At 45.2% G+C, this 27,939-nt stretch overlaps 1 protein-coding gene and 2 long non-coding RNA genes across 3 annotated transcripts in view; 1 reads left to right on the top strand and 2 right to left on the bottom strand.

Moving 5' to 3' along the window:
* Positions 1-15,087, bottom strand: part of RASSF5 (Ras association domain family member 5) — a 111,742-nt gene extending 96,655 nt beyond the window's left edge. The window contains exon 1 of the mRNA XM_081193514.1: positions 14,373-15,087. Within this exon, the coding sequence (XP_081049640.1) occupies positions 14,373-15,048 (676 nt within the window). The 5' untranslated portion in view covers positions 15,049-15,087. The remainder of the gene's footprint in view (positions 1-14,372) is intronic.
* LOC308586710 lies at positions 13,937-27,906 on the top strand. The gene is made up of 3 exons (XR_014008033.1): positions 13,937-14,103; positions 19,378-19,529; positions 27,611-27,906. It is a non-coding gene; the product is annotated as an uncharacterized lncRNA (long non-coding RNA).
* Positions 24,774-27,611, bottom strand: LOC308586718. The gene is made up of 2 exons (XR_014008041.1): positions 27,359-27,611; positions 24,774-26,145 (listed from the first exon to the last, which is right to left on the bottom strand). It is a non-coding gene; the product is annotated as an uncharacterized lncRNA (long non-coding RNA).
* Positions 27,907-27,939: the final 33 nt, after the last annotated feature.

A 27,939-nucleotide genomic window follows, 5' to 3' on the forward strand; every position in this document is an offset into this window, starting at 1 on the left:
ACTGGAAGTTTGTTATTAGTATTTAGCAGTGTACTTGAACTTGACACCAATTGTAACAGGAAACAATAAGCCTAAAAAATATCTGCAAGATAAGAACGCCCATATTACATTAAGAGTGCTGAAGGTGTGCATAATTTTAGCAGGGAACCTACTATGGAAGAGTAAGTATTGTAGCCCCCTTCAATCCAAGTGTATAAACTGGGTGCTACAATGCAAAAGACCCTCCTCCATTTTGTCACAAGATGGATCTCAGCAGCCTGAAGGACAATCAGGACCACTTCATCCAAGAAACTTAGCATATGGACAGGTCTGCATGGAAGAAGCCTTCCGGGATCCAGGTCCCAAGGTGTGCAGAAATGGGTAGGATGACACCATGAAGTGTTAGAAACTTGGATACATAAGCAAAATGGCTCCTTAAACCAAGGTTACAGCTGCCAAACCAGAATGTCTGGTTGCCATTTTAAGGAAAGTCTTATTTTTCAAATGATGAACTGACTGTGATTACCAGTTAAACATCTGGCTAGTTCAAATGACAACCTTGAGCTAGGTTAAGAATTTAGAGAACTTAAAGAAAAGTCACGTTATTCAGGGGCAGTCCACATGTACATTGGCCTGTTCCTATCTTTTTATATTAATTGTGACATAGGCCATTCATAGCCCAGGAATATTCTTCACAACTGTGAGCAGGGCAGTGGGGTGGGGGAAGTGAAGACAAAAGCGGCTGGGGAAGCTCAGCCAGATGGGTGGGGTATAAATAATTAATTATTAATTATTAGCTACAACATTTAACTATAAACATTGTTCATTGCTGCTGCTCAGGCTGCCCAGAAAAAGCATTTTGGTTCCTGAAATTCATTCTGATTGTGCAAATAAAATATAACTGATAGAATTCTATAGGGTGTGGTATTAGTGTGTGAAAACAGTCAAGAGCCAATCAACCCCAGGCATGTACCTCCAGATGGTGGAAATGTCAGGCACCATCCTGACATCCAGGCATCTTCACTTGGTTGCAAGTGGCCGACAGACAGGTACAAAATGCCACAGGCGCCTTGCTAATTTCAAACACTGCCAATGCATTAGGACAGAGTGGCTAACCTGTCGCCCTTGTTACACCACAACTCCCATCATCCCTCATCACTGGTCATCCTGGCCGGGGCTGATGGGAGGAGTAGTCTAAAACATCTGGAGGGTCACAGATTGGCTGTTCCTACATAGGTCACAAATGCCTGAGCCAAAGACTACATATATACATTTCCCTGGGAACTGGAACCATTTGTGATCAGGATGTCAACTCTTATAGGCTTCCTTGGGTCGGGTGTCTATGCCTAGCAGATGGGTGTCAGGTGGTGAGTAAGGGGAAGCCACATTACTTTGGGGTTGGGGCCAGTGGCACAGTCCCATTTACCCCTTCATACACACAAAGTGCGCTTGTGTTCTGGACATACTTTTGGCTACACTTTGTGTCAACCATGAAGCCACATTTAACTCTCTCCTCAGAGTAGAGCTGTACACAGTCCTGATTGGCCACGCCTCTTCCTTCCTCAGAGCAGCATTATACACAACACTGATTGACTGGCCCCTATGTCACTCATGAACAGAGGCGGAGCTAGCTGCTCCGGCCCCTGGAGCGGTGCACATGCTGTGCCCGCAGGGGTGGGGCTAGATGTCCATGGGACGGACCTAGATGTCCATGGGGGCGCCGCCCACACAGCAAGCATCCCAGGGGGGCAGCGCTGTGATGTCACCCCCCCAGGGATGACACCTGGGGCGGACCACACCCATTGCACCCCCTTCCTCCCCCACTGCTCATGAAGCAACCGCCTCCATTCTCAGAACAGTTTTTAAAAGTGTAAAAAGCCCACAAACCTTTAAAAACCAAGCAGATTAGCATGCTATAAATGAGGAGTAGCAGATATCACATCTGAAACAACGTGAGGAGGAGACCTGGTCGTGTGTGTGTGTGTGTGTGTGTGTGTGTGTGTGTTACTAAAGACAGGAAGAGTCAAAAGCAGCCACAGCAGGTAAAAAAAAAAAATCTTACCCACTCCTGTTTAAAGGAGCAATGGCAGAACAGAAATTCTCTAATAGCTATTATTTCCTGCATAGTACTGTCAAAAGAATGCCCACACCTACTAAAGGTATGAGCTGCCTAAAACAAACACTTACAAAAGACAAAGGGGTTATTAAAAATTTACACAGTTCCGTGAATCATAGGGAAGTGTGACAAGAATTGCAGGGCTTGCTTTTAAGGGCAGACAAGAGACAAGGACAGCAACTGATGCAAAGAAGAAGCAGCCACAGCTACCTCTTAAGCCTTGTGGCGAAGCAACTTCCCAATATCCTAAAAAACAAAGCAACTAATTGGACTAAGCAGGTTGTTGTTGTTTGTAAGAGAGCCTGCTCAATGGAGAAGGAATGTGGTATCATGGTTAGAATGTAAGACTAGGAACTGCGAAGACAGGGCTTGAATCCTCCCTCAGCCATGAAGCTCAGTGGGCCAGTCACTGTCTTCCAAGCCTAACCAACCTCGCAGGGTTGTTGTGAGGGTATTATGAATTTAGCTTTCCCCAAGAGCCTGGAGAAGAGGAGGTTAAGGGGTGATATGATAGCCATGTTCAAATATATAAAAGGATGTCACATAGAGGAGGGAGAAAGGTTGTTTTCTGCTGCTCCAGACAAGCGTACACGGAGCAATGGATCCAAACTACAAGAAAGAAGATTCCACCTAAACATTAGGAAGAACTTCCTGACAGTAAGAGCTGTTCGACAGTGGAATTTGCTGCCAAGGAGTGTGGTGGAGTCTCCTACTTTGGAGGTCTTTAAGCAGAGGCTTGACAACCATATGTCAGGAGTGCTCTGATGGTGTTTCCTGCTTGGCAGGGGGTTGGACTCGATGGCCCTTGTGGTCTCTTCCAACTCTATGATTCTATGATTCTATGATTCTAAGAACTAGTGCTAGTGTGGGTCCTCTTCCTTTGCAAGCCATCTTAGCTTCTTACTTCAGTGATTTCAAGTTTGGAGATGTTGGCACCTTTCTTTTCAGCAGCTGTCTGCTGCCACAAAGAACCCTCAGCTCCTCTCTTCTCTGGATTCTGGCTGCTTCGCAGCTCCAGACTCTCACAGGCTTGCTAAAGGCTTTTCAGAATCTCTTGTTTAGTTCATTGGCAAATCTCTTCAGTCTCCCAAAGGTTGCCCAACTGAGCTTTCAAACAGCAGGAGCCTGCGCTTTTTCTGACTAGAACGTCCACTGAAGGACTTGTAACATCCTGACCAATTGGATCCTACTGCCAACTGTCATAACTGAAATCTCACAAAGTTACGCAGTCAGCCTCAGCCACAGTGCTGGTTTAGCTGCAGCTTCTTGACAACCTGCCAATTTAGCTCCCACCCAATGTCTTTCTCTGGTTTCAGCTAGGGACAAAACACACATTTCACTCTTCACACAGTCAACTACGAACAATCCAAAGAGTGTTTGCAACAGAACACACTTATTACATTTGAATTTCTCCTCATAGATGCTGTTATGCAAATTAAAATAAATATACAGTGCTCCAGCAGGGGCTGGATTTCAGGTTGTATAATTGTTGGGAAGAGTATGATTTGAATGCTAAAAACCTCAACCTCAGGTTCAACCTCAAGAGCCCATGTGGCACAATGGTTTCGAGCAGTGGACTGAGGAGATGTGGGTTCAAATCCCTCCTCACCCATCAACCCCACAAGGCAACCTTGGGCAAGTCATCATTTCTCAGCATGACCTACCTCACAGGATTATTGTGAGGATAAAATGGGGTAGGGTGGGGGTGGAGGGACTATGTATGCCCCTTTGAGCTCCTTGGAGGAAACGTAGGTTATAAATGTAGTAAATGCAAAAATACTGAAATCCTGGAGAGCCTCTGCCAGCCTGTGCAGAGCAGGGACTGTAGGCAATACTGAACTAGATGGACCAATGGTCTAAGGCAGCATCTTATGCTCCAAACACAATTTCAAGGCAGCTTGTTTGGGTAATACCTAACCAGAAAGCAAACTCACTTGCCAAAGGTACAGGTGTAACCAATGCCTGATTCCAATGAAGCATCCCACATGTTATTATATTATTATGAGAGTAAGTTCTAGGCATTATACATTCCATGACTCTCCCCTATCAATAACGGCACACAGATTTCCTTAAAATGAGAGAGAAGAGGATATCATTTAGATATCCATGAGGGAGAGCATCTGACATCAAAGATTTGCTTCTGTCACTTAGAATTATGGCTCCACCGCCTGATCTGACTGAGATTCCAGTGGCACATCAAGTTGTGTTACCAGCTGCTTTGGGGTTAGATTGCAAGCAACATGCCACAGACACTCAAGTGGAGCAATCAGCATTTTATGGTCTCTCAAAATGCAATGGTCACAGCTGGCTGGCCAGCCATCTGGGTCTGCTGAGGGGGGGGGGGAGCAAATCACTGCATGCACTAACCAGGAAAGCAGAAGAGGAAAATTAGGGGGAGCCTAGGCGTGTTTTATTTAAAAAAGGAAAGGCTAATAAAATGATAATTGCAAGCAGTTCAATTCTGGAAGTATTCTTTCAAGAGAAATAACAATCATTCTTTCTCCTTTAAAGCCTGGGCAAGTGAGAGTGTTATTCAGTAGGCCATAGTGAAGAGTTTTCAACTGCAGAGGTGTAGCAGTGATACACATACTTCTACTCAGCAGCACAATACCCTAGAATAATAAGAGAGTGTATATATGGAGCAGCTGCAACAACTCAAATAACATTAACATGCCCAATACCTCAACTAGTTTTCAGGAACAGGGCTGGGGAAAAGGTGCTCAACTCCAAGACCCTTTCACCTGAAGGCCTCAGAAGATTCCAAGCTTCTCAAAATGGAGGACTCCTATTAAATAAGGACATCCCAAGAATATGCTGAGACGCTGTAAATTGCTCAGGTGGGAACTTATATTGCCTTGCCAACCCTGTGTAGAACCACTTTCACAAACAAAGCTGAAGTGGTCCAGTTTACATTACAAGTAACTCGCAACTTGCCCACATTTAACTTGTGCCCATTCAGCTTTACACGCTTGGCCATTTTAAAAAAGCAAAAAGGGATCAAGGAAAAAAGACTTTGGCAATCCCACCCACTTATTGAATCCAGTGTGCTTTGACTTTATGAGACTCCAGCATAAAGCTGAGGGTTGCCTGTACTTCACTTGCTGAATAAATTGACAATTTAACATTTGCCAGATCTGTTTCAACTTCCTTTCCATGCACGTCCTGGCATAATAAAAAAATCCCACCACAAATATTATCTCTTTTTCCCCCAGGGAGTGGTCATACCCTGGGCCCTTCCCACTGTATCCTAAGGCTTACCCTGTGGACCCTCAGTTCCTTATATCAGCTGTGACAAGGGATTTCCCCTTCCCCTCAGAAGAAAAGCAGAATGAATGTGTCCTGGACATCATCATTAATATTGTCACTTATTTCTATAGTACTTAACATAACCTAAAGAGTATACAGTGGTACCTCGGGTTACAAACTTAATTCGTTCTGGAGGTCCGTTCTTAACCCAAAACCGTTCTTAACCTTAGTGGAGTTCGTAACCCATAGCGTTTGTAACCCGAGGTACCACTGTACAAATTAATAATGAACAAATTCATGCCTGGTGATTCAAATTTAAATATCAGTGGTGCACAAAAAGGAGCTCATTTTTATTTATTTTTAGGTGCGCATTCCTCATACAGGACTCAGCAACTGGTTTTGTGGGGAAAGCCCCTTCTCACACCACAACAGGTGCAAGAGGATGCCGGTTCAAGTGAATGGGAGTTTGCAGGCTGGCTTTGTGAACTTGAATAACCCAGTTTAACACCTTGCCTGCTACGACCTACTGCCTTCTGCAGCAAACAAACCTTGTCTCAGATGTACCTTCTGAACTGGTCAGGATTTGAACTAAACATTGACAATGTAAGCAGCCAGCCTCAAAAGCAGTACAGTGGTACCTCGGGTTACATATGCTTCAGGTTACATACGCTTCAGGTTACAGACTCCGCTAACCCAGAAATATTACCTTGGGTTAAGAACTTTGCTTCAGGATGAGAGCAGAAATTGTGCGGCGGCGCAGCAGCAGGAGGCCCCATTAGCTAAAGTGGTGCTTCAGGTTAAGAACAGTTTCAGGTTAAGAACAAACCTTTGGAACGAATTAAGTTCTTAACCCGAGATACCACTGTATCTGAAGGAGTTGTTGAAATAGGCTTGTTCCCCCCAAAGCCTACAGAAAGCAAAAAGTCAAAAGGAAACCATGCATTTGCCCTTTTGACATGAGTTCTCTCTGATCAGTACACACCCAGGTTTAATTGTAGCACAAAAAGCAAAAGAGGAATCTGCCCAACACCATTCTTTTGGAAAGGGAGTGACTGCTGAATGAAGAATGGCATCAAGAAGGGATTTTTTGTTATGATGTGCAGATTTGAAGAGAACCGTTTTAGTTCCCATTAAAAAAACCCCAAAACCACCAAGCAAAAACCCCCTTTCGGAGTCAGCACTTGCTGCTGCTTTTCTTCTGTTAAAAAGAGAGCACAATCTAACAATTTAGAGAATTACTTAGAATAATTAGTTAAGATGTTTGGCACTAAATCTTCCCCGGCTTCGGATACAGACTTTCATCAGTACTGTACTTATATATCCAGGATATGGAATTTGTCTATGTAAATATGTTTCTGCATGCAATTGATAAGAAAAAGCAATTATTGACAACACATACACACTCTGCTGCGGATACCACACCACTCACTATGAAAAGACTATAAATGTATATTTGTATATACATAACTCAAAAACTCAGCTGGAATTCCAAAAAGCTTTTGCACCAGGTTTATAAGACAGCTGGCTTCTTTTTCAGCAACTGCAATTTCTTGTTAAGGTTGAAACCTGGCGATCATTAACCATGATTAATGGTTAAGGGGAACTCATGAAAGAAAGGAAGAAAGGATCTGGGACCATTCAGTTCTATGGGTGAGAGAGATAACCGTACCTCCAAGGAGGAGTTCCACAGCCAGGGTAGCCCCACAGAGCAGACTCTGTCCTTGACAGGAGAGAAGAACCTCCTCGGCCCAATTCAGGTACTGAATTGGCACATATGGAGAAAGATGCTCCCAGAGAGTTGGTGTTATATGAATCCACATTGCTACACTGCTCAGAACTCTCACAGCCACATTCTGAACCAGCTGCCATGGCTGGACTGTCTTCAAGGGGCAGCCCCAAGAGTCTAAACAGTAGGTTTAGAGAATGGATTACTGTGGCCAGGGTATCCAAGTCCAGAAAGGGCCAGAGCTGGAAAGATGGGGTGGAATTCATGCTGTTGTGAACATTCCATCTGCACAAAGATTTCAATGGGGGGGGGGAGGAAACTGACCAACTGTGACATATTGTTGCAACAAAATCACAGAGCTGTGCATAATGTTGCAGCATTAATATGATGCAGCAGGACCATATGGTGTCCACTGTCTCTTCCAATTGCCCTTCATTTTCAAATGGCTCTGAAAGAACAGATTTGAACACAGTCACTCTTCTGTGTCTGCGTACATCGCAGAGAGAAATACTAAAATGGAGATTGAAATTGGAGGGAAAGCCAAAATGTGAAATCAGGATGGCAGCAGAGAGGGGTCAGCACACGAACACTTGGCTACAGGAGCAGGAAAGCTCTCCCGCCATGCAGGGAAACAAACTGCAACGCTGTCAGGCTGGAAGAAGAGATGCTCTGAGGCTTGTGCCATCTCTATCCCTTGCCAAAATGTAGGACTGCAAAGCTTATTAAGCAGCAACATCCAAGCTGGCAGGCTGCCTCGATGATTTTTTTTTTTTAAATAGCTATACATCTTCCTAATGGGCGACAGCGATAGACTGATTGCATGTTTTGCTGGAATCCTAAACTCAGAGATGACAGTCACCAAGTCTCTGGTCAAGAGTGGATGAAGTGCTCAGGTCCACTTACAAGGAGGGTGTGTGTGTTTTCTTGCCTGTGGCTTCCGAGAGATGCATCAACTCCCTTTATACCCAGAGAGAACCACAATAGCGTGCAATGCAGGATAAACCTGTCTACTTAAGCTTGGGATACAAGCTGAAAGGGGGAAAGCATTTTGACACATCTTTTTTCATCAAATCCATCTCAGCAATGAATAAAATGGTGCGCCCATGCAGCCACCACAGCAGCACTCAAACGGCTCATTTAGATGCTAAACTGGAGATTAGTGCTGCACTTGAGCAGGGTCACCAACAGGTTGGGCACAGGGGGTACACATGTACTTGTCCCAAAGCCAACAGTGTTCCTGTTCTCTTAGCTTTTGTTTTTTTAAAAAACATGTCAGTCATGGATAGCTCCGTTGGTTAGAGCATGGTGCTGAGAACGACAAGGTTGCAGGTTCAATCCCCATATGGGACAGCTGCATATTTGGGTTGGACTAGAACGTCACTAGATGATCCTCAGAGGCCCTTCCAACTCTATGATTCTGTGCACCTCATGACCCCAGTGAATTGATTAAAGCTTGCAACCCCACACAGAGAGAAGTACTTAAGGCAAATTAATGGGATTATGTTTCTAACATATTTGTTTCTCCACTCATACATATATCATGGTCCAGTTCATACTAAGCTAAAGATAAGACAAACCATAGCTAAGCATGGTAATTTCCTAGATAATTCACAGGAAAGAAATGTGGCTGCTTCTCTCCTCACTCAGTGCTACTCCAGCAGTGCTACCAAGCCATGGTTTGGCTGTTCTGCATTATCACCAAACCCAGCCCTGTGGTCTGGCAGCTCCAGACCAACCATAAATGGTACGTCAAGAACAACAGTCTAAGCACAAATCTAAGCCAAACCATGGCTTAGTCCTGAGTAGCAAGGCAGCTGTGGTTTTCACTGCGAATTCACACATGCTGCCACATTCACGCTTAGCCATGGCGTGGAGTATTAAGTGCAAACCAAGCCTATAAACCAGGAGTTACTCTTCAACAAATAGTTCTTGTACTCTTCAACAAATAGTTCTTGTACAATTCAAGGCACTGCAGTATTAGAAAGGCAGACAAGCCTAAGGAATTTTAGAAAAAACAGGAAACAGAAACATATCCTATCACATCCTACTGTATAAATCTATGACATACTAACAATTTAAACACCACACCCAGTTCTGGGCATGAAGATGACGCTGAAAAGATGGGTTTAGTCTTGCCTAATACGTCAAGAAGGTATACTCTTAATTTCTAGGAGCCGCCCTTAACTCTAAAAACACTTCTAATAAAGCAGACTCCCCCAACAAGATTATAGTTATGTCCAGAAAGCAGAGAAAGTTGGATTAATTAGATTAATCCTCATGGGGAAAATGTTATTTAGCAACTGCAGAGATAAGCTTTCAAATGTTAGCAAATGTTGGATCAAACCAAAAGAAGTATTAAAGACTATGCTTGCTGAAAATAATGGTTTGAATATAATCCATTTAAGACTACATTAGCAGCAATGGGCTCTCTTAAACAGAAAACAATAAAAATGACTGCACTGGATCTGGAAGATCAAGCAGGAAACACACAGACACATCGTCAAATGCAGGAATGTAGGGCAGTCCAAGACAATTATGAAATGCACAGTGGAATCCTGTATTGAGATGTGATCAATTTAAATTTAGCACTAGCAACAAGAGTGCAAGATCATAGTCACAACCAACAAGGCAGTCCCCACCCACTAAAAGTGGCAGCACAAAAGGAAAATGGATTGGGAGGGAGGAGGAAGAAATTAGCAACCACTGCTACAAGTTCTTCTAATAGCCAGCTGCAGTGGGAAAGTTTGAGGAGGAGAAGCTGACAAAGGTTTCTGTTCTCTCAGCTGTGCCAGTGGAGTAGCCCTGTATCCCTTCTCTTCCCTCTTCTGCTGAACTGAGATCTAATGGCTGCTAAGTGCAGATTAATGATTAGGAGACCAGGAGCTGAGAGCACCTAGTTCAAATCCCAAGTCAGTTTATGGGACAGATTTAGGCAAAAGACACATTCTCAGCTGAAAAACACTAGCAACGTGCTGACCACACACACAAACATGCTTAATGCAAGGAAAATAATGCCCTCTCCGATAGGTGTGTTGAATGTCTTACTTAGAAGAGGAATCCAAAATATTTCATACATGGGCAAATCCACTACCCTGCTGTTTTGCTGTGGGCAGAACGGGGGGTGGGGACACAGGTTTTTCTTCTTTTCCCTCCCATCAGCAATTATTATTTATTTGATTTATATCCTGCCCTTCCTTCCAAAGAAGCCCAGGGCAGCCAGGAGAGGAAGCTAACCACACCAGCCCCAGGGTTGGCAGAGAGCTGCCCCATTTCTGCAGGGGTGCCAGGAAAATGGCGCCTATCCCACCCACTACACACCCCATAAATATGCTAAAGTTATTATGACAATTATGACAATCAGAACTTCTGCCAGGGTAAACAAAAGAATGTATCTTATATCTTCTTTTTTAAAAAACAACAACAGAGAAATCTTGTTAAACTCACCTGTACCACATACCCAAAGAAAAAACTTTTAATTTGTTAAAACTTGGAACATAAAAGACTTTAATCCAACATATCTATCTCTGCTGATTGCTTTTCTGGGAAAGTGTTATCTTTTAGGCCGCTCTTAATAGGTGTCATTTAGGATTAATGAAAGCCGGCCAGCATCCAAAGACGGAAAAAACCCCCAAATCATCCTTCCTGAATAATTCATCTTTCTAAATAAAATTTAAAAAAGTATTCCAAGCGTGCCTGAAAGCACAAAGGGAGGGAAAGTTGACAGATTTCCCCAGGGAGGAGACTCCATCATGGAGATACCACTGCAGGAAAGGCCCCCACCTTCCATAGACAAAAGGTCTCCCACGTCTGCTCTTGCGGCTCAGCTACCGGGAACTGAAATGCCTGAAGTGGATCAGCATTGCCAGTGCTTTTTATTCAACTTTTCACACACACAGGAAAAAGAATAAACCACAACACAAACAAACACAAAGACAGAATTGCAGCATGAACACAACTAGTAAGTACAGTCAGCCAGACAATGTATATCACTCTATTAGCCATTTAAGAACGCAACACGTTTCACTTTTAGGCACTATTCACAGTGCAACCTCCTGTATGTGTACTCAGAAGAAAGTATCATTAAATGCAAAAGGACTCGATCCCAGGTAAGCGTGTACAGAATTTCAGCCTTCATTTTCAATGACTTGGTGGAGTAGAGTCAGTAGCTACCTCTAAGACAAGTGACAATTCAGCACTAAAACAGGAAACGTGTACAGTGGTACCTTGGGTTAAGTACTTAATTCGTTCCGGAGGTCTGTTTTTAACCTGAAACTGTTCTTAACCTGAAGCACCACTTTAGCTAATGGGGCCTCCTGCTGCTGCTGCGCCGCCACTGCACGATTTCTGTTCTTATCCTGAAGCAAAGTTCTTAACCTGAAGCACTATTTCTGGGTTAGTGGAGTTTGTAACCTGAAGCGTATGTAACCTGAAACGTATGTAACCCGAGGTACCACTGTATTAGCCATAGAAGAGGTCTCAGCCAGGAACAGCACTGCTCGCAGGAAAATGTTCACATGCTCATCCAGCCATCATAACAAATAAGGAATGGTTTATAAAATGTGCAGAGGCCACTGTCGCAATACTGGGTGCTTTGGTGTTATTTGCAAGTGAAACACAACACATCTGAACAAACCTATTTCAAATCACTAGATGCCCCATCCAATTAAAAATGTATTTCAGATAACTCTGGGACAGGCAAGGGATACAGCTGTGAAGCAAGCTAGGCATCTCTTATGCTGCTCCAGTCTTCGCATGCATATCATGAGCCCGTTTATTCATTCCAGGCATAGGAGCCAACTCCCAGGGGCCGAGGTCCCTTTGGCTTCCCCAGTAAAATATTTGAAGAGCCCCCACAAAGTTAATGGGCATTGCCATTCAAATTGTGTGTGTGTGTGTGTGCGCGCGTGCCATGTCATGTGATTGATTGTGCAGGGTGGGGCTTACCTGGTGCCCCCAATATTTTTTTCAATATTTCTGGGCATCTTGAAGGGGCTTACTGGGGTCCTTCCTGCTAGCCCTGCTTCCAACCTCCACACATACAAGTGCAGTGTTTGGATGGAGCCCCCTCCCCCCTGAAAAAAAAACATTTTTCAGAGCCCTGGATCACATGACCCTCTGTGCATTCAGGTGTAGACATGCAGCCTCTGTATAAACGATACACATGAACATATGGAGGTTGGAAATGGGGCCAGGAGACACAATCCAATGATATTCAAATCATATACCAGCAAATTCAGGTTGTGCCATTGTAGTCGATTGTCATGTCTTACACAATACACTTCCCAAAAAGATTGGACTTTTGTGATAAGGGAAGTGACAAGAAAAATGCAGTAGAAAGTGTACGGTAACATTTGCTTTGATGCAATGTCATTTACCCTGCCCCCTCCAAAAAAAAACAAATTAGAGTTAGTGCTTGTGAACTAGCCAATGTCTGACCCGTGTCCTTGTTATTTTATGAAAGAGCCAAGAATACATTTTCAAATAAAATAAATCAGGACAAATGCTCAACAAGCAGGTGATCTGAAGAGCCCCCAACGAGGTTATGGGGTGTGTGTCAAAAAATAAAAGGCAGACCCTGTTCTGTCTATCCTGGCATTTGCCTACCTGGCCTTTTAATATGTTCACATTTGACTGATATTTTAATTCAATGTTGAACAGTGTTTCATACTTGTACCAGCTGACAAGTAATGGTATTTTATAGCTGGCAGCATGCAACAGCTATTTAGTACTTAACTGTCTTTGTTTGTTAGCATGTAACTGGCTGCACTAGATAGCTTTTAAGATTTGCATGTAATTCCTGCCAAAGCAATCAACAGACTCCAAGTTTCAAAGATTCCCATTTTGAAATAAAATTCCACATTCAAATTAAAAACAGAATTGCCATGTAAAACTTCCAGTGGCAAAATTTAATGGCATACAAGTCATAACTCTGCAAAGGAGAGACAACATCAAAAAGCACAACCGTTCTATCCAAATCATATACAAGTCATGCACAGAACACCCAACTATCATCAAGTGATTTACTGATAGGCTCCTATGAAAAAGGCTGGCAACAGTGTGGTAAACAGCAGCAGTGGAACAGGTTAGTAAATGATCACACAAGTCAGAGAGCAAGGAAGGGAACCACTTGAAGGTTTAAGAGGCGGAACAGTGAAGTAAAATGGAAAACACAAAAGTAATTTCTCCTCCCTAACAAATAAGCACCTTGGAAGGGAACACAGCTGACATTCATCCGAACAGCTAGCAACCTATCTAAAGTCTGTACATCAAATGTTAGATGTGTTTGTTCTTGGTGTGTTTACATAGGAATATCCCAACAGGAGACTGAATGGTGAACACGAAGTTGAAAAGATTAAGCATTTTAGAGGAACAACGTGCAGATGATAAGAGGGCTTGCAAAACACATCTGCACCAACTTATTAATTGATTGATGTGCTGCAGTTTCAGAATGGAATACTCAAAGGATGTGTAAGCCAATTCGCTAATTAGGATCAAAGAGGGTTGAAATTCTCATAGCGGGAGCTCAAATAGAAGCCAGCAAATAGTCCAACATACCTCATGAAATTTTTAAAAGGGCTCTAGCACTCAGGTCTTGAACATAAATCAGTGCCTGCGCCAGACTTCCCATAAAGCTGCGCTCTCTCCTCCAGGACTTCTAAGTGCTTTGATAGGAATGCAGATCGGATCCAACAAGGTTACAACGTTTATTATCTACCTCGGGACAATAAATTATCAATGTCTTTTTAAAGGCACGAATATCTCCAGTGTCCTTGGCCGGCCATGGTGGAGGAGGGGATTTGCAACAGCTGTTCTGCGCTATGTAGGCAGAGAATCAGCGGTCACTCACCTGCAAAAGAGGCGACCCCGGGTGACGGGGTGGGACGGGGGAGAGGAGGCTGGAGAGTTCCTTTGCTCTTAAGGAGGCAGTAACAATTCAGGAGGGATTAGGGGAGGATCGACTGTGTACAAATCAGAACAGGCTGGGCCAGCAGAGGTGATCTGCTTGCCCGCCACGAAGGATGGGACCCCTGCAAAGGTGGGGCAAGGAGAAGCTACCCTGGGACAGGGGGGAAAGGGGGGTGCCTTCGTTTTAGGAAGGACTGGAGGATCAGCTACCTGCACTGCCTCTTATCACATACAAGGGGGATATTAGGGGGTCATCTTCAGGTCAGGAGGGAGCAGATCCCCACCAGCGAGCCTTTCCCTCGCCTCCGCCGGCTTGTCTAAAGCGTGGGGCTACCCTGTCTACGGGAAGAGGGAGGGGAGGGAGCCCTTCGACGTGCAAAGCCGAGCAGAGCCACTTACTCGCGCAGCGCAGCGCCCGCTGCTGCACGGCCTCCCCGCACAGGTCGCACCAGCCCCTCCAGAGCGCGACGGCTTCGAAGCGGTGCCCTTCGCCCTTCTCCTCCCGCACGCGGGGGTCCCGCGGCTGCTCGAAGATGGTGCGCACGTCGGGCAGCAGCCGCGGCGCCGCGGACCTCAGGCGCAGCCGGTGGTGGTGCTGCGGGTGCGGGTGGTGCGGCAGCCCCGAGCGGGCGGGCTTGGCCGCCGTGCCCGGAGACGCCGGGGCCTCGCGGGGGGTGGCGGGAGTCCCGAGCGCCGGCCCGTCGTCCGGCGGGGCGAGCGGGACGCCGTCGAGGAACGCGTCGGTCCTGGGTTGCGCCTCGGGGCCAGCGGCTCTTCCGAGGTGCTGCCTCCAGACGGCGGCGGGGGCGCACGTCGCGTCGCGCTCGGGCGCAGCCTTCCCGTCGTCGCCCCACTGCGCCATGCTGCCCCCCTGGGCGTGGGGCGGCTGCTGCTGCGCGGGCTCCGGCGGGTTCCTGCGCCGGGGCTGCGGCAGCGGCTTCAGGTCATTGGCAGCGGAGCGCTTGAGGATCTTCTTCCTCTCGTTGGCGCTGAGGCTCTGCAGGAAGCGCTGCTGCTCCTTCTCCAGCAGCAGCGGGTAAGGGTACTGCCCGATGGCCGGGGAAGCCATGGCCATGGCGAGCAGGCGGCCCAAGCAGCTCCGACCTGCCGGAGGGTGGCCGGCAGCGCAGGCGCTCTTAAGAGGGACCTGCAGAGGCGGCGGAGAGGGTGGAGCGAGCGGCAGGCAGAGGGCGGGCGGCCTGTCTCCAGCCGCGGCTCTCGGCTGGGCTCCTCCGGCTGCACACGCCCTTTGCGCCGCCGCCGCCGCCGCGCAGTCCGGCGCTCACCTCGAAATCCTCGCCAGCTGCGTGGGAAGGAGAGCGGATCACAGCTAGAGCCCGCGGCCAGGGAAAGAAGAGAGCCGGCCGCCCGAGAAAAAGACTCGCTCAGTTGTTTTAAAACCCTAGAAGAGCAAGGAACTCTTCTTCGTACAGAACGGCAGCGCCCGTTTTCTGCGGATGTGTAAAATAGCAGTAATAAAATAAGGGCGCTTCTGTGCATGTGCAGAGTGCTTTCACACACACACACACCCTTGCCGTCTGCGGCAACAAGGAAAGCTTCCCGGAGCGCACTGAAAGCTGGTCCGTTAGGGCGAATAGGGCATTGCCCCACCAGTCCGAGTCCACCCCCACCTGCCAGCCCTCTCACTTACAGCCAGTGGGTGGCTCTGCCTGTCATTGTAGATCTCCCTGCCTTCCACCCGACCAGTCCTGGTGGGCATCAGTCAACACTGGAACAGGGGAGGCTATGAGTTCTCAGAAATTCTGAGCCCCATCCTGTCTCCCTTTGGAAAGAAAACTTAGCTCCCATTCTCCTGAAAGGCATAGGCTCTGCAAGGAGTGTGGAGGGCATTTCAGGACAGAGACATCAAGGGACATTGGCCTTATGCAATTCTAGCCCAGGTGGCAGAAAATGCATTATGGAGGAGCCAGGCATAGTTGCGCTCAGACTCTTTCACCTTCATGCCTAGTGAACCTGCTTATTCACTTCCAGATCAGGGTCTCCCTCCTTCGCAGGATGTGCTGCTTGCTCCACAGAAGTGTAAGCAGGTGCCCCCATCTTCCAGAAATTGGTCAGAGGCACAGTGCTGAACATTGTGGTGCTGATTCCCAAGGTAACCAACCCCCAGCATGGGCAGCAGTTAGCACCTACACACAGCCCACTCCTGACACCTGCCCTGGCCCCTCTTTGGAAAATGCATTAGGGAGCTACCATTTTTAATTTCCCACAATGCCCTGGAGGGATGTTACACCCATGGCATTGTGGGAAATTAAAACAGCAGCCCCTGGTCCCAACCACACTGGAGTTGACCCTGCTACCACTGATCCTTTTGACTGTCGGCATTTGTGTTCTAACAGCTCGTTTGTGTTCTAACAGCACTAGCAGGCAAGTTTGGCTTAATCAGCCAAGCCAGGATAGACATTCTCTTACAAACTCTAGCTTGTGCTGCCTCTGGATCATGTAAACCTTATCCAGACCTAATTGCTTACTCGGCTCAGCTAATTTTGCGGATTTAAGCGAGCCCTTTCAGGGAAATTCCAGGCTGTGTAAACACCAAGATAAAGAATCTGCCTCTTAAGAGCTAACATGCTGGATCTGCCTTTCCACCCAAAAGTGAAAGTTTGCAGAGGAAAGTAGATATCACAAAATGAGAGTGACAGCAACCACACTTATAATGCTCCCTACTCTCAGGGAAAGAGAATCAACAGTTCTGGACACACCCCACTCAGTAACCTCTCACTGCACAACCTTGACCCCCCACCTCCAAATAATGCCACATGTCAGTATTACTTGCAACAGCAATTGCCTTTCCCCTCTGCTCCCCCAATACACAACAGGCCCTCCACGAATAGTCATGGGTACAGAATTCCCAAAGAATGAGTAGGATCACATCATATACAATTTGTACATATAAAATAGTCAATAAGGGATCAAACATGTCCTATGAAGAAAGGTTTGGGAGTTTTTAGTTTAGAGAAAAGGTAAAGGGTAACATGATAGAAATTAATAAAATTCTGCACTGCGTGGAGAAAGTAATAATAATAATAATTTTATTATTTATACCCTGCCTACCTGGCTGGGTTTCCCCAGCCACTCTGGATGGCTCCCAACAGAGGACTAAAAACAGAATAAAACTTCAAACATTAAAAACTTCCCTGAACAGGGCTGCCTTCAGATGTCTTCTAAAAGTCAGAAAGTTGTTTATTTCCTTGACATCTGATGGGAGGGCGTTCCACAGGGCTGGCGCCACTACCGAGAAGGCACTCTCTCATAACACTAGAACTTGTGGATATCCAAAGAAATTGAATGATGGAAGATTCAGGACAGATAAAAGAAAGCACTTTTTCAGACAGCACAGTTCAACTATGAAACTTGTTCCCAAAGGAGGCAGTAATGGCCACCAACTTGGATGGCTTTAAAAGAGAGTTAGACAAATTCACGGAAGACCAGGCTATCGATGACTACGAGCCATGATGGCTCTGCTCTGCTCCTTAATGCTTCTGAATATCCGTTTCTGGAAACCGCAGGAGGGAAGCTCTTGGGCTTGGGGGTGTCACTTGTGGGTTTCCTGCTGGCATCTGGCTGGCCCCCGTGAGACCAGGATGCTGGACTCGATGGGCCATTGGCCTGATCCAGCAGCCTCTTCTTACGTTCTTATGTTTACTTATTGAGAGCATCTTGGGGAACAATTCAAGCCCAGTGCAGGGAGATCCTATGGTCACAGATACAACATAGTACAGTGCAAGTATTCATTTAATTCTGAAGGCTAGCAATTAAATGAAATAAGTGTCAAAATGAGGAATATATATTCTGCTTTATTGGCGTCTCTTCCTTCTCTAGTCATGCATTGTGCTTCTGTAGAGTTTGCCAGAGGGAAAGGAAGAACCATTAGATTAGAACCATGTTGAAGGTGTTTCCTCAAGTAAGGCACTCTCTGAACAAACAGCACATACTCAAATTACCATTGTTGGGTCCTGCAGTAAATACGATTGTTTTAAAGAAAAGGTTTAAAACATATATATTTGGGTCCCAGAGGTTGCACTTTACATTGTGTTCATGTTTTCAACTACTGTGAGAACTAAACGATGAGCACAGTTTCAGTGTATTAGCTGCAGGACATAGAGATGTATCAAATACAAAAAAAGAGGGGAGCATAAGCAGAAATAAAAGCAAACTTCATAGGAATAGCAGAGCAATACAACTGAGACCATTTAAGCAAGTTTAAAGAGACGCAAAATAGATTGGGGTTGGAGCAAATGAGTACATGTGGAATTTTGAGAGGGTGCTCTCCTCTGGCTGCTTCCTTCATCTCTCCCCCTGGGACACCTCCTCCCAGACAGGCAGAGAGAAACATGCACAGAGAGATTATTTGCTTTTCCATGGGATCTGGGGAACAGTCTGATATTCTGTAAAATACAAATTCATGATTTTACACAGGGATCCCCCAAAACCATTATTAAATTAAGGTTTACATTAGTAGACTGCAGGTGGGGTGGGGAGAAATCACAGATCTGGTCTGGGCAGCACCACAAAGACACAGGTCCTCATGGATCTTCATGACTTTTACATATGATGACAAAGGAATCATATTGACACATCACAGAACATATAAGTAAGCACAGAGGTGGCCTATGATCTGATGGTGGTTTTTCAGGGAAGTCTTGGGGGAAATGGTGACAATCCATAAGAGTCCATGCCTCAGATCCATGTTTTTGTGCAACAGCAGCACTGGAAAGCACCAGATCCATGATTTTTATAGTTTAGTAGCTGGAGACAGGCAGATGTGATTTGCTGGTGATTGGACCCATGGGGAAAATAGGCAATTTCTAGAGGCTCTGTTTTGCTGGATCAGACTTGGGTGTGCATGCATGCACATGGTTTCTCTCTCTTTCTCTCTCGGGCACTACATTTTCCCTGTTCCCCAACTCCTATGACACTCCTCCCCAGCCCAGCCCCATTTCTGTGTTTCCCCAGTAGCTGCCTTTTCCTTCCTTACCTCCTCATTTGCTTCACTTTCTGTTGACTGCTGAACCTTCACAAGCTGGAAGAGAAAGTAGGAGACAGCATCACACTTCCAGCCTCTTCATTCAGTGTTCTGTACACTTTTCAAGTGAGGGGGGGGGGAAGAACCACATTTGCCACTTCATGAGGAAGGGGGCAATGAGTGGGGCAGGGGAACTGAAAGGCTTGGAAGGCACATGGGGATGTCCTCAAAGACACCACTGCTCTCATGGTTGCCACAATGACAACCCCATAAATTAATTAAATAACAAAATTGGTCTTTCAGTTTTGACTAAACACACATAGGACAGATGGGTACATTGATTTTATTGTCTAACTAGATGCTTCATTTACACTTACAGCCAGCTTATGTCTGATTTTTTGCCACTCATTATCATTTCAGAACACTTCTAGCTCAGCACGATGGATATTATCATTGAGAAGAGTTGGAAAGGTCAGCTCAGAATGGGATCTAACCTCTTAGACCTGCCTTTCACATAAACTGGGTAAAGTACGGAATAGTGAGATGAATTCTCCATTCCCCCTATATTACAGGTAACTGGTCTCAAGGGAATGAATGACCCAAGACAAGGACAAATTTTGGAGTCTTAACACAGTAAATGTTCGTCTAAGAGGAGGAGCATAAGACAAATCAGATGGATATTTCCCCCTGCAAGCCATGAATATCTTTAAAATAGTTAATCCATCAGGCACATTTGAAAGAATGTTTGCCATTTCACACCGAGTCACAAATTCAATACAATCTGTCTTTAATTAGCAATTTGCCCTTTAGATCTCAATTCTATAGGGGGAAGACCACAGCTGAGAGCAGATTATTAGCTCTGACAGCCGAGGAAGAAAATCTGATTTATATGACTGCTCTGGAAAACAGAGTGTGGCCTGTTAGCACCCATGTACAGATGTTTAAGTTAGAATCTGACAATATGCTTGTGGGCCACCATTGGGAGAGTAGCAATTTGTTGACTTTGGATCAAGGAAGAGTCATATTTTATCCCTAACCATAAACTCACTGTTCCTAAATGAAGGTCAGAAAAGATTATGGGTTAGCCAATGTTAGTCTTACTCAAGAGTAGATAATTGAGCCTGCATTACTTAATAATAAATGAATGTAAGTTACTTAAATGCATTGATGCCAATGGAGCTACTCTGAATATGGCTAACATTGGGCATCATTCTATGAAAAGGATGTCTGTAACTGGCTAATGTGATAGAACTTATTGAATACAGTGGTACCTCGCAAGACGAATGCCTCACAAGACAAAAAACGCGCTAGATGAAAGGTTTTTTCGTCCGCGATTTGCCTCGCAAGACGAATTTCCCTGTGGGCTTGCTTCGCAAGACGAAAACGTCTTGCGACTTTGTTAAGCCGTTTAAACCGTGCTTCGCAAGACGAAAAATTCGCTAGACGGCAAAACTCGCGGAACGAATTAATTTCGTCTTGCGAGGCACCACTGTATATTGTATCCAAGATATAGTAATTTGCATTTATCAGTATACAGTACCAGTAGCCACTAGGCTCTAACTCGTGTTTCAGTGTTTTACAATAGGATTTGTAGCCTAACTTTAAGAGAGATGAGCTTCTGTCATTCATATCCAGCCATTATTTCCTCCCCAAAGCAGGATAAATTCAGAAGGACTACTCTTCCTTCAGGAAGATGTTATATACCATGGGTAGGCAAACTAAGGCCCAGGGGCCGGATCCGGCCCAATCGCCTTCTAAATCTGGCCCGCAGACGGTCCAGGAATCAACGTGTTTTTACATAAGTACCTCGGGTTAAGTACTTAATTCGTTCCAGAGGTCCCTACTTAACCTGAAACTGTTCTTAACCTGAAGCACCACTTTAGCTAATGGGGTCTCCCGCTGCCGCCGGAGCATGATTTCTGTTCTCATCCTGAAGCAACGTTCTTAACCCGAGGTACTATTTCTGGGTTAGTGGAGTCTGTAACCTGAAGCGTCTGTAACCTGAAGCGTATGTAACCTGAGGTACCACTGCGGAATGTGTGCTTTTATTTAAAATGCATCTCTGGGTTATTTGTGGGGCATAGGAATTTGTTCTTTTCCCCCCTTCAAAATATAGTCTGCTCCCCCCCCCACAAGGTCTGAGGGACAGTGGACCAGCCCCCTGCTGAAAAAAGTTTGCTGACCCCTGCTGTATACTGCATCCTGGGTCAGAAGTGCAGAACAGCATTTACTCCTGGAATGTCTCGGGGGGTGGTAGAGTTGAAGGGTGATACTCTGATTGCAATATCAAATACGTTTCCCTGTATTTCTGCTGTTCAGGTGAAGAGTGCAGTTACTTATGTAGCCAAAATAGCACCACTCACCCAGAAGAGGAGGTATCAGCAGGCATCGGGGTGGGCTGGGGTGGGGTGGGGGGTGGGAGACAAAAAAAATCTTCCTAAGGAAGGAAAACTCTAAAAATACCCAATGAGGACTTAGTATGTGCAATGGCCATGGAATTGGAGGTGGGGAGATAAAACCAGATGACAGGAGGAATGGAATGGAGTAGCTGGAATTCTGAGCAGGGGCACGCCTCCACACTGCAACATTTTGTTGCAGATTCCACTGTCGTCACTATAATTGTGAGACCTGAGCCCGGAGAAAGTTTCGGATTTCCAAGTCCTAACTGAAGCGGACATCTAAATGTAATCCTCCTCATGAATATCACAACATTCCCAAGGGGTCAGAGCTCTAAGTGGCTGCTAAACTGACCTGAACTCTCAGCCAAGGGTGGAGGGAAGTCACCCAATTGTATCCAAATCCAATTCTTGCAGTTTTGAGTGTCTTGTGATGTTCTGCCTGTTACAGGCCTAAGTGCCAGCTGATTATTTTCACTGTGAAATTTGGGTTTAACTGGGAAAATGGGTAGGAAAAGTAGTTTTATTTTCAATTTCTTTTACTATTTCAAATGAGAGTTAAGGAATTTCCCCAACTGTCCGCTCCCCGCTAATTCACTTAACTCACTGTTCAACCCAGAGGAAGTTCCCTCTCTAGAAGTTCCTTTCCAGTACTTGAAAGCATAGAGTCACACACTGGTGGATGTGGATTCGAGAAGTCTAAATTGGGAACTTTTCCAGAGATCAGGCTTTTCTAAGAGATGCTGCCCTATGAGGAACTGTCTTGTGCAATACAATCACACTGGCCCTCTCTTGAGCCTTGTTCATACAGAGTTTAAAGCCTTGAACTTTTAAGTCCAGTGATCTTTGCAGATAGCAAGGCACACCAAAGAAACTCGCTGATACTAGCACAGAAAGAAAAACATACTAAAACACAGCCGTTATGTAAAAAAAACCATGGTGGTGCTTTCAAAGAGGAAGGAAATCACAATTTAATAGATTTTGTTGAAATAATAAAGCTCTAGGTCTGGGGTGGTGAACCTCTTTCAGTCTGAAGACCTTATGGTAAACCTTTCACGGGTCACATGACAAAGTTGGGTGGTGCTGAGACAAAAGTGGGTGGAGTAGTGGCTGTTCCTGTACCACAATAGGCTACATTCCAGCCATGCAAAGGCCAGAATTTTCTAGAGACACAGCACTCCTCAAGCAAGAGGCATTATCATACTGCAAGGGCAAAAGTATTTGAGGTGGGCACAGACATGGGGTGCTGTCTGGAGAGAGACCTGTATTCAGCTCCTAAGTCTGAGGTCCCATCGCCCACCAATTTAGGGGTTTTCCATAACATGGTTGTGGACAGAGGTGTAGTGTTCATTTATTTCATTATACCCTCTCTTCCTTCCAAGTTCAAGGCTGCATGCATGGTTCCTCTTCCTCTTCCTCCTCCTCTTTTTAAAATCCTCATTCAGGATTAATCCTACCTGTGAGGTGAAGTTAGGCTGAGAGATAGTGGCTGGCCCAAGTTGGCTTCACAACTGAGTGGAGATTTGAAGCTGCGTCTCCCTAGTAGTCCTTGTCCAATGGGACAACCACCATGCCACACACACACACACACACACACACACACACACACACCCCGGCTCTGTAATTAGTAACAAATGTAGTGAGCATTACAATGTGTTCATTTTGTTTCAAAAGCTGAACAAAGTCAAGGCAGCCATTCCCACAACGATGTTAAAATATGTAACAATCCCTAGTAAGGCCAAAATATTAAAATTAAAAAATTTTAACCACAAGAAACAGCCATCAAAATAAAAACATTAATGGGATGTCAGGAAATTTAGGTGGCCATCCAAGCTGGGGAGTGGCAGGGCCTAATGAAGCAGCAGGGAGACTGCTGTATATATAGCCCTGCTTTTCATCCCAGCCAGGGTGGTCAGCCAGACAAACTGCTGCACCAGCTCTGAGCTGGCATAGTGATGGGTTCTATGTCATCAGATGATGTCAACAGGGCTGGCTTAGGATCCAGGGATGCTAAGCCCCCCCCCAATCCCCAGAACCCCCCAGTGTGGTGTAGTGGTTAAGAGTGGTAGACTCGTAATCTGGTGAACCGGGTTCGCGTCTCCGCTCCTCCACATGCAGCTGCTGGGTGACCTTGGGCCAGTCACACTTGTTTGAAGTCTCTCAGCCCCACTCACCTCACAGAGTGTTTGTTGTGGGGGAGGAAGGGAAAGGAGAATGTTAGCCGCTTTGAGACTCCTGAAGGGTAGTGATAAAGCGGGATATCAAATCCAAACTCCTCTTCTATTTCAGGATTTCCATGAACTGCCACAGGCAGGGATCCTGCTGGCAGCATTTCCACCCACACTGGTGGAGTGTCATTGGCATTACTCTGTAAGCAGATGTCACCAAGGCTGGGTGGAGGGACACCTCTGTTCAAACCCTTCCTTGCCTCCAGCCTGACACAAAGGGGGTTTCGACTGCAGACTAAAAATATTAATACATTTGCATTGGATAACTATTATTAAAAGCAGTCTTGGCTGGATTGAAAAATAAATCTTCCCATCCCAATTCTTTCAAGAACGTTGCATAAAGTGTGGAAATCCAGATTTCCACTGAGCATTACCTGGCTAGCTGAAAAATGATTCATCTCAGGGTTCATTAATAGTTCCCTTTCACTTGTACACAATGAGTCCTGTTGTTGTCGTCGTCATAATGAGGCTGTTTTGCCTTATGCCAAATACTGCAGTACCCGCTACAGTCTTTTCGCTTTTGCTGTTCTCACATGGATATTGTCTTTTGCTAAAATGTGTGCAAAAAGGGATGCAATACTTCAGAGGTCCACCAGTCTCAAGCTTATGAAAAGAATATTGTCAATTACGGTACTTGTTTTCTCCACTAAACTGGGCACCTTATTATAGAAGAAAAAATAAGACCTGTTCCTTACCAAACACTCATCAGCTACTTGTAGTTCCATTTCCACTCTGAAATTTTTCGAGATGCCTGCGTAACATTTTTTTTATCTAATAAATTTTCAGGTATCAACACAACACAGGTATCTATGGATCTTTAGCATGTCTCCTTTCTCTTGCACATCATAAAACACATGGTCTGCGTTGCCTCCCTTCCTTCATCTAGGAACGTACCTAACCTCCCTCATGTATCTATCTTTCAACATATAATTGCTAAAGACCTAAACCCTGCTCATATTTATTTCTGGATCAGTCATTTGGTTTTATTCTGCGCAGAAAGTATGTTTTGTTCAGTGGGAAATGGTTGCATTTCCATGTGTCAGCATATTTGTGTACATGCCAAGAAAGACTGGTTGGAAACTCTGGTTAATGTACTCCAGCAAACTCAGCAGAGCCACACAACACAGTAATCAGATATTGAAAAATTATAAAGAAGCTTGTGAAATAATCAGTTATAAAAGAACAACAACAATAATAATGCACAGGAGTTTATAAGTTTCTTGTACAGACATTCCAACGTTTATCTGAGTCAGAAGGGAAAATACGGTACTTCTTATGAAAGAGTAATAATTAAGAACAAGCCAAATGTACCCGACAAAAAGAGTTCTATTTTCTGCACATTAAAGGAATGTTTAATGTGCAATTGCTACTTTAAGGCAGTTTAGCTTTGACAGTGGTGTAGTGCTTTAGAAAGCTCTTCCAGGGAGGCCAAGAGAGATTCCACATCAAAGTATTTGCTGATGTAAACATATTATTCCACTTAGGATGGAATCGACAAAGCAGTGTAGCTTGGCCATCTCCATTTAATTTCCATGGAGCAATAGTACAAGAACAAATGAAGCTACTTTAATAGGGCAGTTCCATTGCGATAGAGTGCCCACAGGCACCAGCATAACATTTAAGTTAAAAAAACACCAAAACAAAAAACAAAACAAAACCCCAACCTAGAATCATAGGACAAACATGACATAGAAGTGGGCTTCTATTGTAGATACTGGCTTGTGGTCAACAGCTGCTTTGTCAGGAGTGCAAGCATCAGCTTCTTAGGCTACCACCCTCGCACATTGCCTTCAACAACAATTCATTTATTAGAGCTAGCCAAAGCAATAGTAAGAAAATGAAGGGCAACTCTGCTCAGTGAAAAACCGCCCTTTCAGAGATCAGTCCTGTCAGCCTTGATCCCTCGTTTTCAAGTGGTGATGGGAATGACTGGGCTGAGGTGAGAAACACCACACATGAAATCCCAGAGGCTGATTGCTGGGGATTTCTTGTGGCTGGGAAATCTGTAAGCAGATTCTTTCTTCCAAATGCAGCTTGCCCCTTGCTGGGTAGGGGTAATGAACCAGAGTGAGCAAGTAACCAAGCAAATCTACAAAGTTCAGCACAACGCTAAGGATTTCTATTTAATGTGAGCCCAGCTGCAGCATCAGAAAGTGAAAGACAGACTCAGTCATTGCTTCTGAGTCTGAATTCAGGGAGGGAACGTGAAGTCTCTTTAGATCATGTTGATAGAGGGGCCCTGTCAGGTTGCCTCAGAGTGAGAAGTTTTGGTTGCTCAGAGATGTGGTAGAGTCAGCATTTCATGCCAAGAATATGTATTATGAGGTGTGCTATTTAAAAGTCTTGGGATAGGCTACATTATTGTGTTATTAAAACAATGGGGGCAGTGGGGGAGAACAGTGGTCAAGGCTTTCTTCTTCTTCTTTCTTTTTAAACCTAACTCATGTCACAAGGTGCTTTAATCTGAGGTCTTCAATCATGGGGTATCTTCAATCTCTCACTATTTCGCAGGTGGGATTCAGGTTATGTAATTTGAATGGGTCTGATGCTCTTGCATAGCAAACCTACTTCCAAACAAACACACACAGTTTGGGCAGTAAAGAAGGTGACAGGAAAATGTGGGATAACAATTGCTTGATGTAACATTGTATACCATTCTCCACAAACAAATCAGACTGAATATTCAACAAGCAGGTTGTCTGGAAGCAACCATGGAGCCACTTCCGGACGAGAATAAACTCAATGGTGCTGGTGTGTGTGCAAGAGATACTGAATGGCACAGCCATGTGGGTGGGGGCCAGCTATATGGGTAGATCTTTCCAGAAGATTGGTTCCCCTGGGATGCCAGTTGGGTAAGAAAGATCCACACATTTAACCCCACTTGACATGGTGGCTTCATTCACATACCCTTCCCAACAGGACGAGACCACATTGCAGGGAAACAGCGCTACCGCCCCAGCTTCTCCAGCTACAAATATTCAAATAATATGCTGTTGTCCCCATACTTTGAAGTGACCATCCCTTCATTTTAACCATCTCTGTGTTGGCTTCATAGTTCCAAGTCTGTCGACTAGGCCGGTCACCAGGGTTACCGCCTGGTAGCAGGTGCCTGCTCTGAAGATTCATTGTCACTCGGCAGAGGTAGCATTATTAGCACAGAGGGGAAATTAACAGCCCATGGACAGTGATTTATCTCTAAGGGGTGGGAGAAAGGGCAGCCAAGGGAATGCCTTTCCTTTCTAAACCATCCACTTCCCCAATTCTAAAATATTTGCTTTCAGAAAGGGGAGGAGGTGTTGTCATGTTCGGCGCAGCCGTTCAATTTTTCTGCACGCTGCATTTATCATTGAAATGGTTTGCTCCATCTGCAGCGTGGAGACCTTGCATTATGTCTGCTCCCGTCCATTGGGGTTTGGGCCCATAAATCACTTACTAAGCAGGCTGGATAGGGTGCAAGGCAGGGATACTGCATCTGCTTCTCCAATGGCAAATAGCTTCCTGATATCATCTTAATGCTTTGCTCCCCAGAGACCCCTGGGCTTCCTATATCACTGCTTGACACATTGCGGCTGCTGGCACACAGCTGAGTCAGCAGGCAGCCTCTGAGGATTACCCGGGGGCTTGTAAAGCCCAAGGTTAAAAAATGGTAAAAAGGTGCAGAGCACGACAAATCTTTGCAGCCAACATGCCTCACCACTGAGCTAAAATGCTGTTTTCAGCAATACCCATCAGCTACTAAATACTCGGCTTGGCTCCCATCATCTCAGTTTCACTTACCCCCACAGCACACCTCTGAGAAAACAGAGAGTATCAGGCCAAAAGATGTCATTCTCAAATGCATGCCAAGGTACTCCACTGTCTGTTTAAAAAAGGAAAAGCTGCTTCAGGAAGCACTGAATGGAAGCAGAGGGGGATTTTTTTTGGGGGGGGAGGAGGAATAAAATGCTTAACACTTCACCCTGCCAGCCATCTTCCCACACCCAACCCACCAATCTTCAGGCAGCTTATTCTGGTGTTTTTTTTTTTAAGGGAGGAATAATCAGGAAACCTGCAATTAGACCTGCAACAAGAAGCTTGGCACTTAGGAATATGCCTTTCCCAAAAGGTTCACCACTCCTGCATACCATTTTGCTGCAGCATAAATAAAATCTGTCTTCTTCATCATCATTCTTGAATGGCTTACCCATCCATTAGACTGCATTGGGGTTTTCCCCCTTTCTTTGAAAGGTCAACTTCAAATATTCAACTTACACAGATATATTGTGTTGCAGCCAATGCTAGTCCTATTCAGAGCAGAGCCGCTGAAGTCAAGGGGCATGACTAACTCGGGTATCTGAAGAAGTGTGCATGCACACGAA

The sequence above is a fragment of the Podarcis bocagei genome (genome assembly GCF_964188305.1).
Source record: "Podarcis bocagei genome assembly, chromosome: 5".
Taxonomy (NCBI): Eukaryota; Metazoa; Chordata; class Lepidosauria; order Squamata; family Lacertidae; genus Podarcis; species Podarcis bocagei.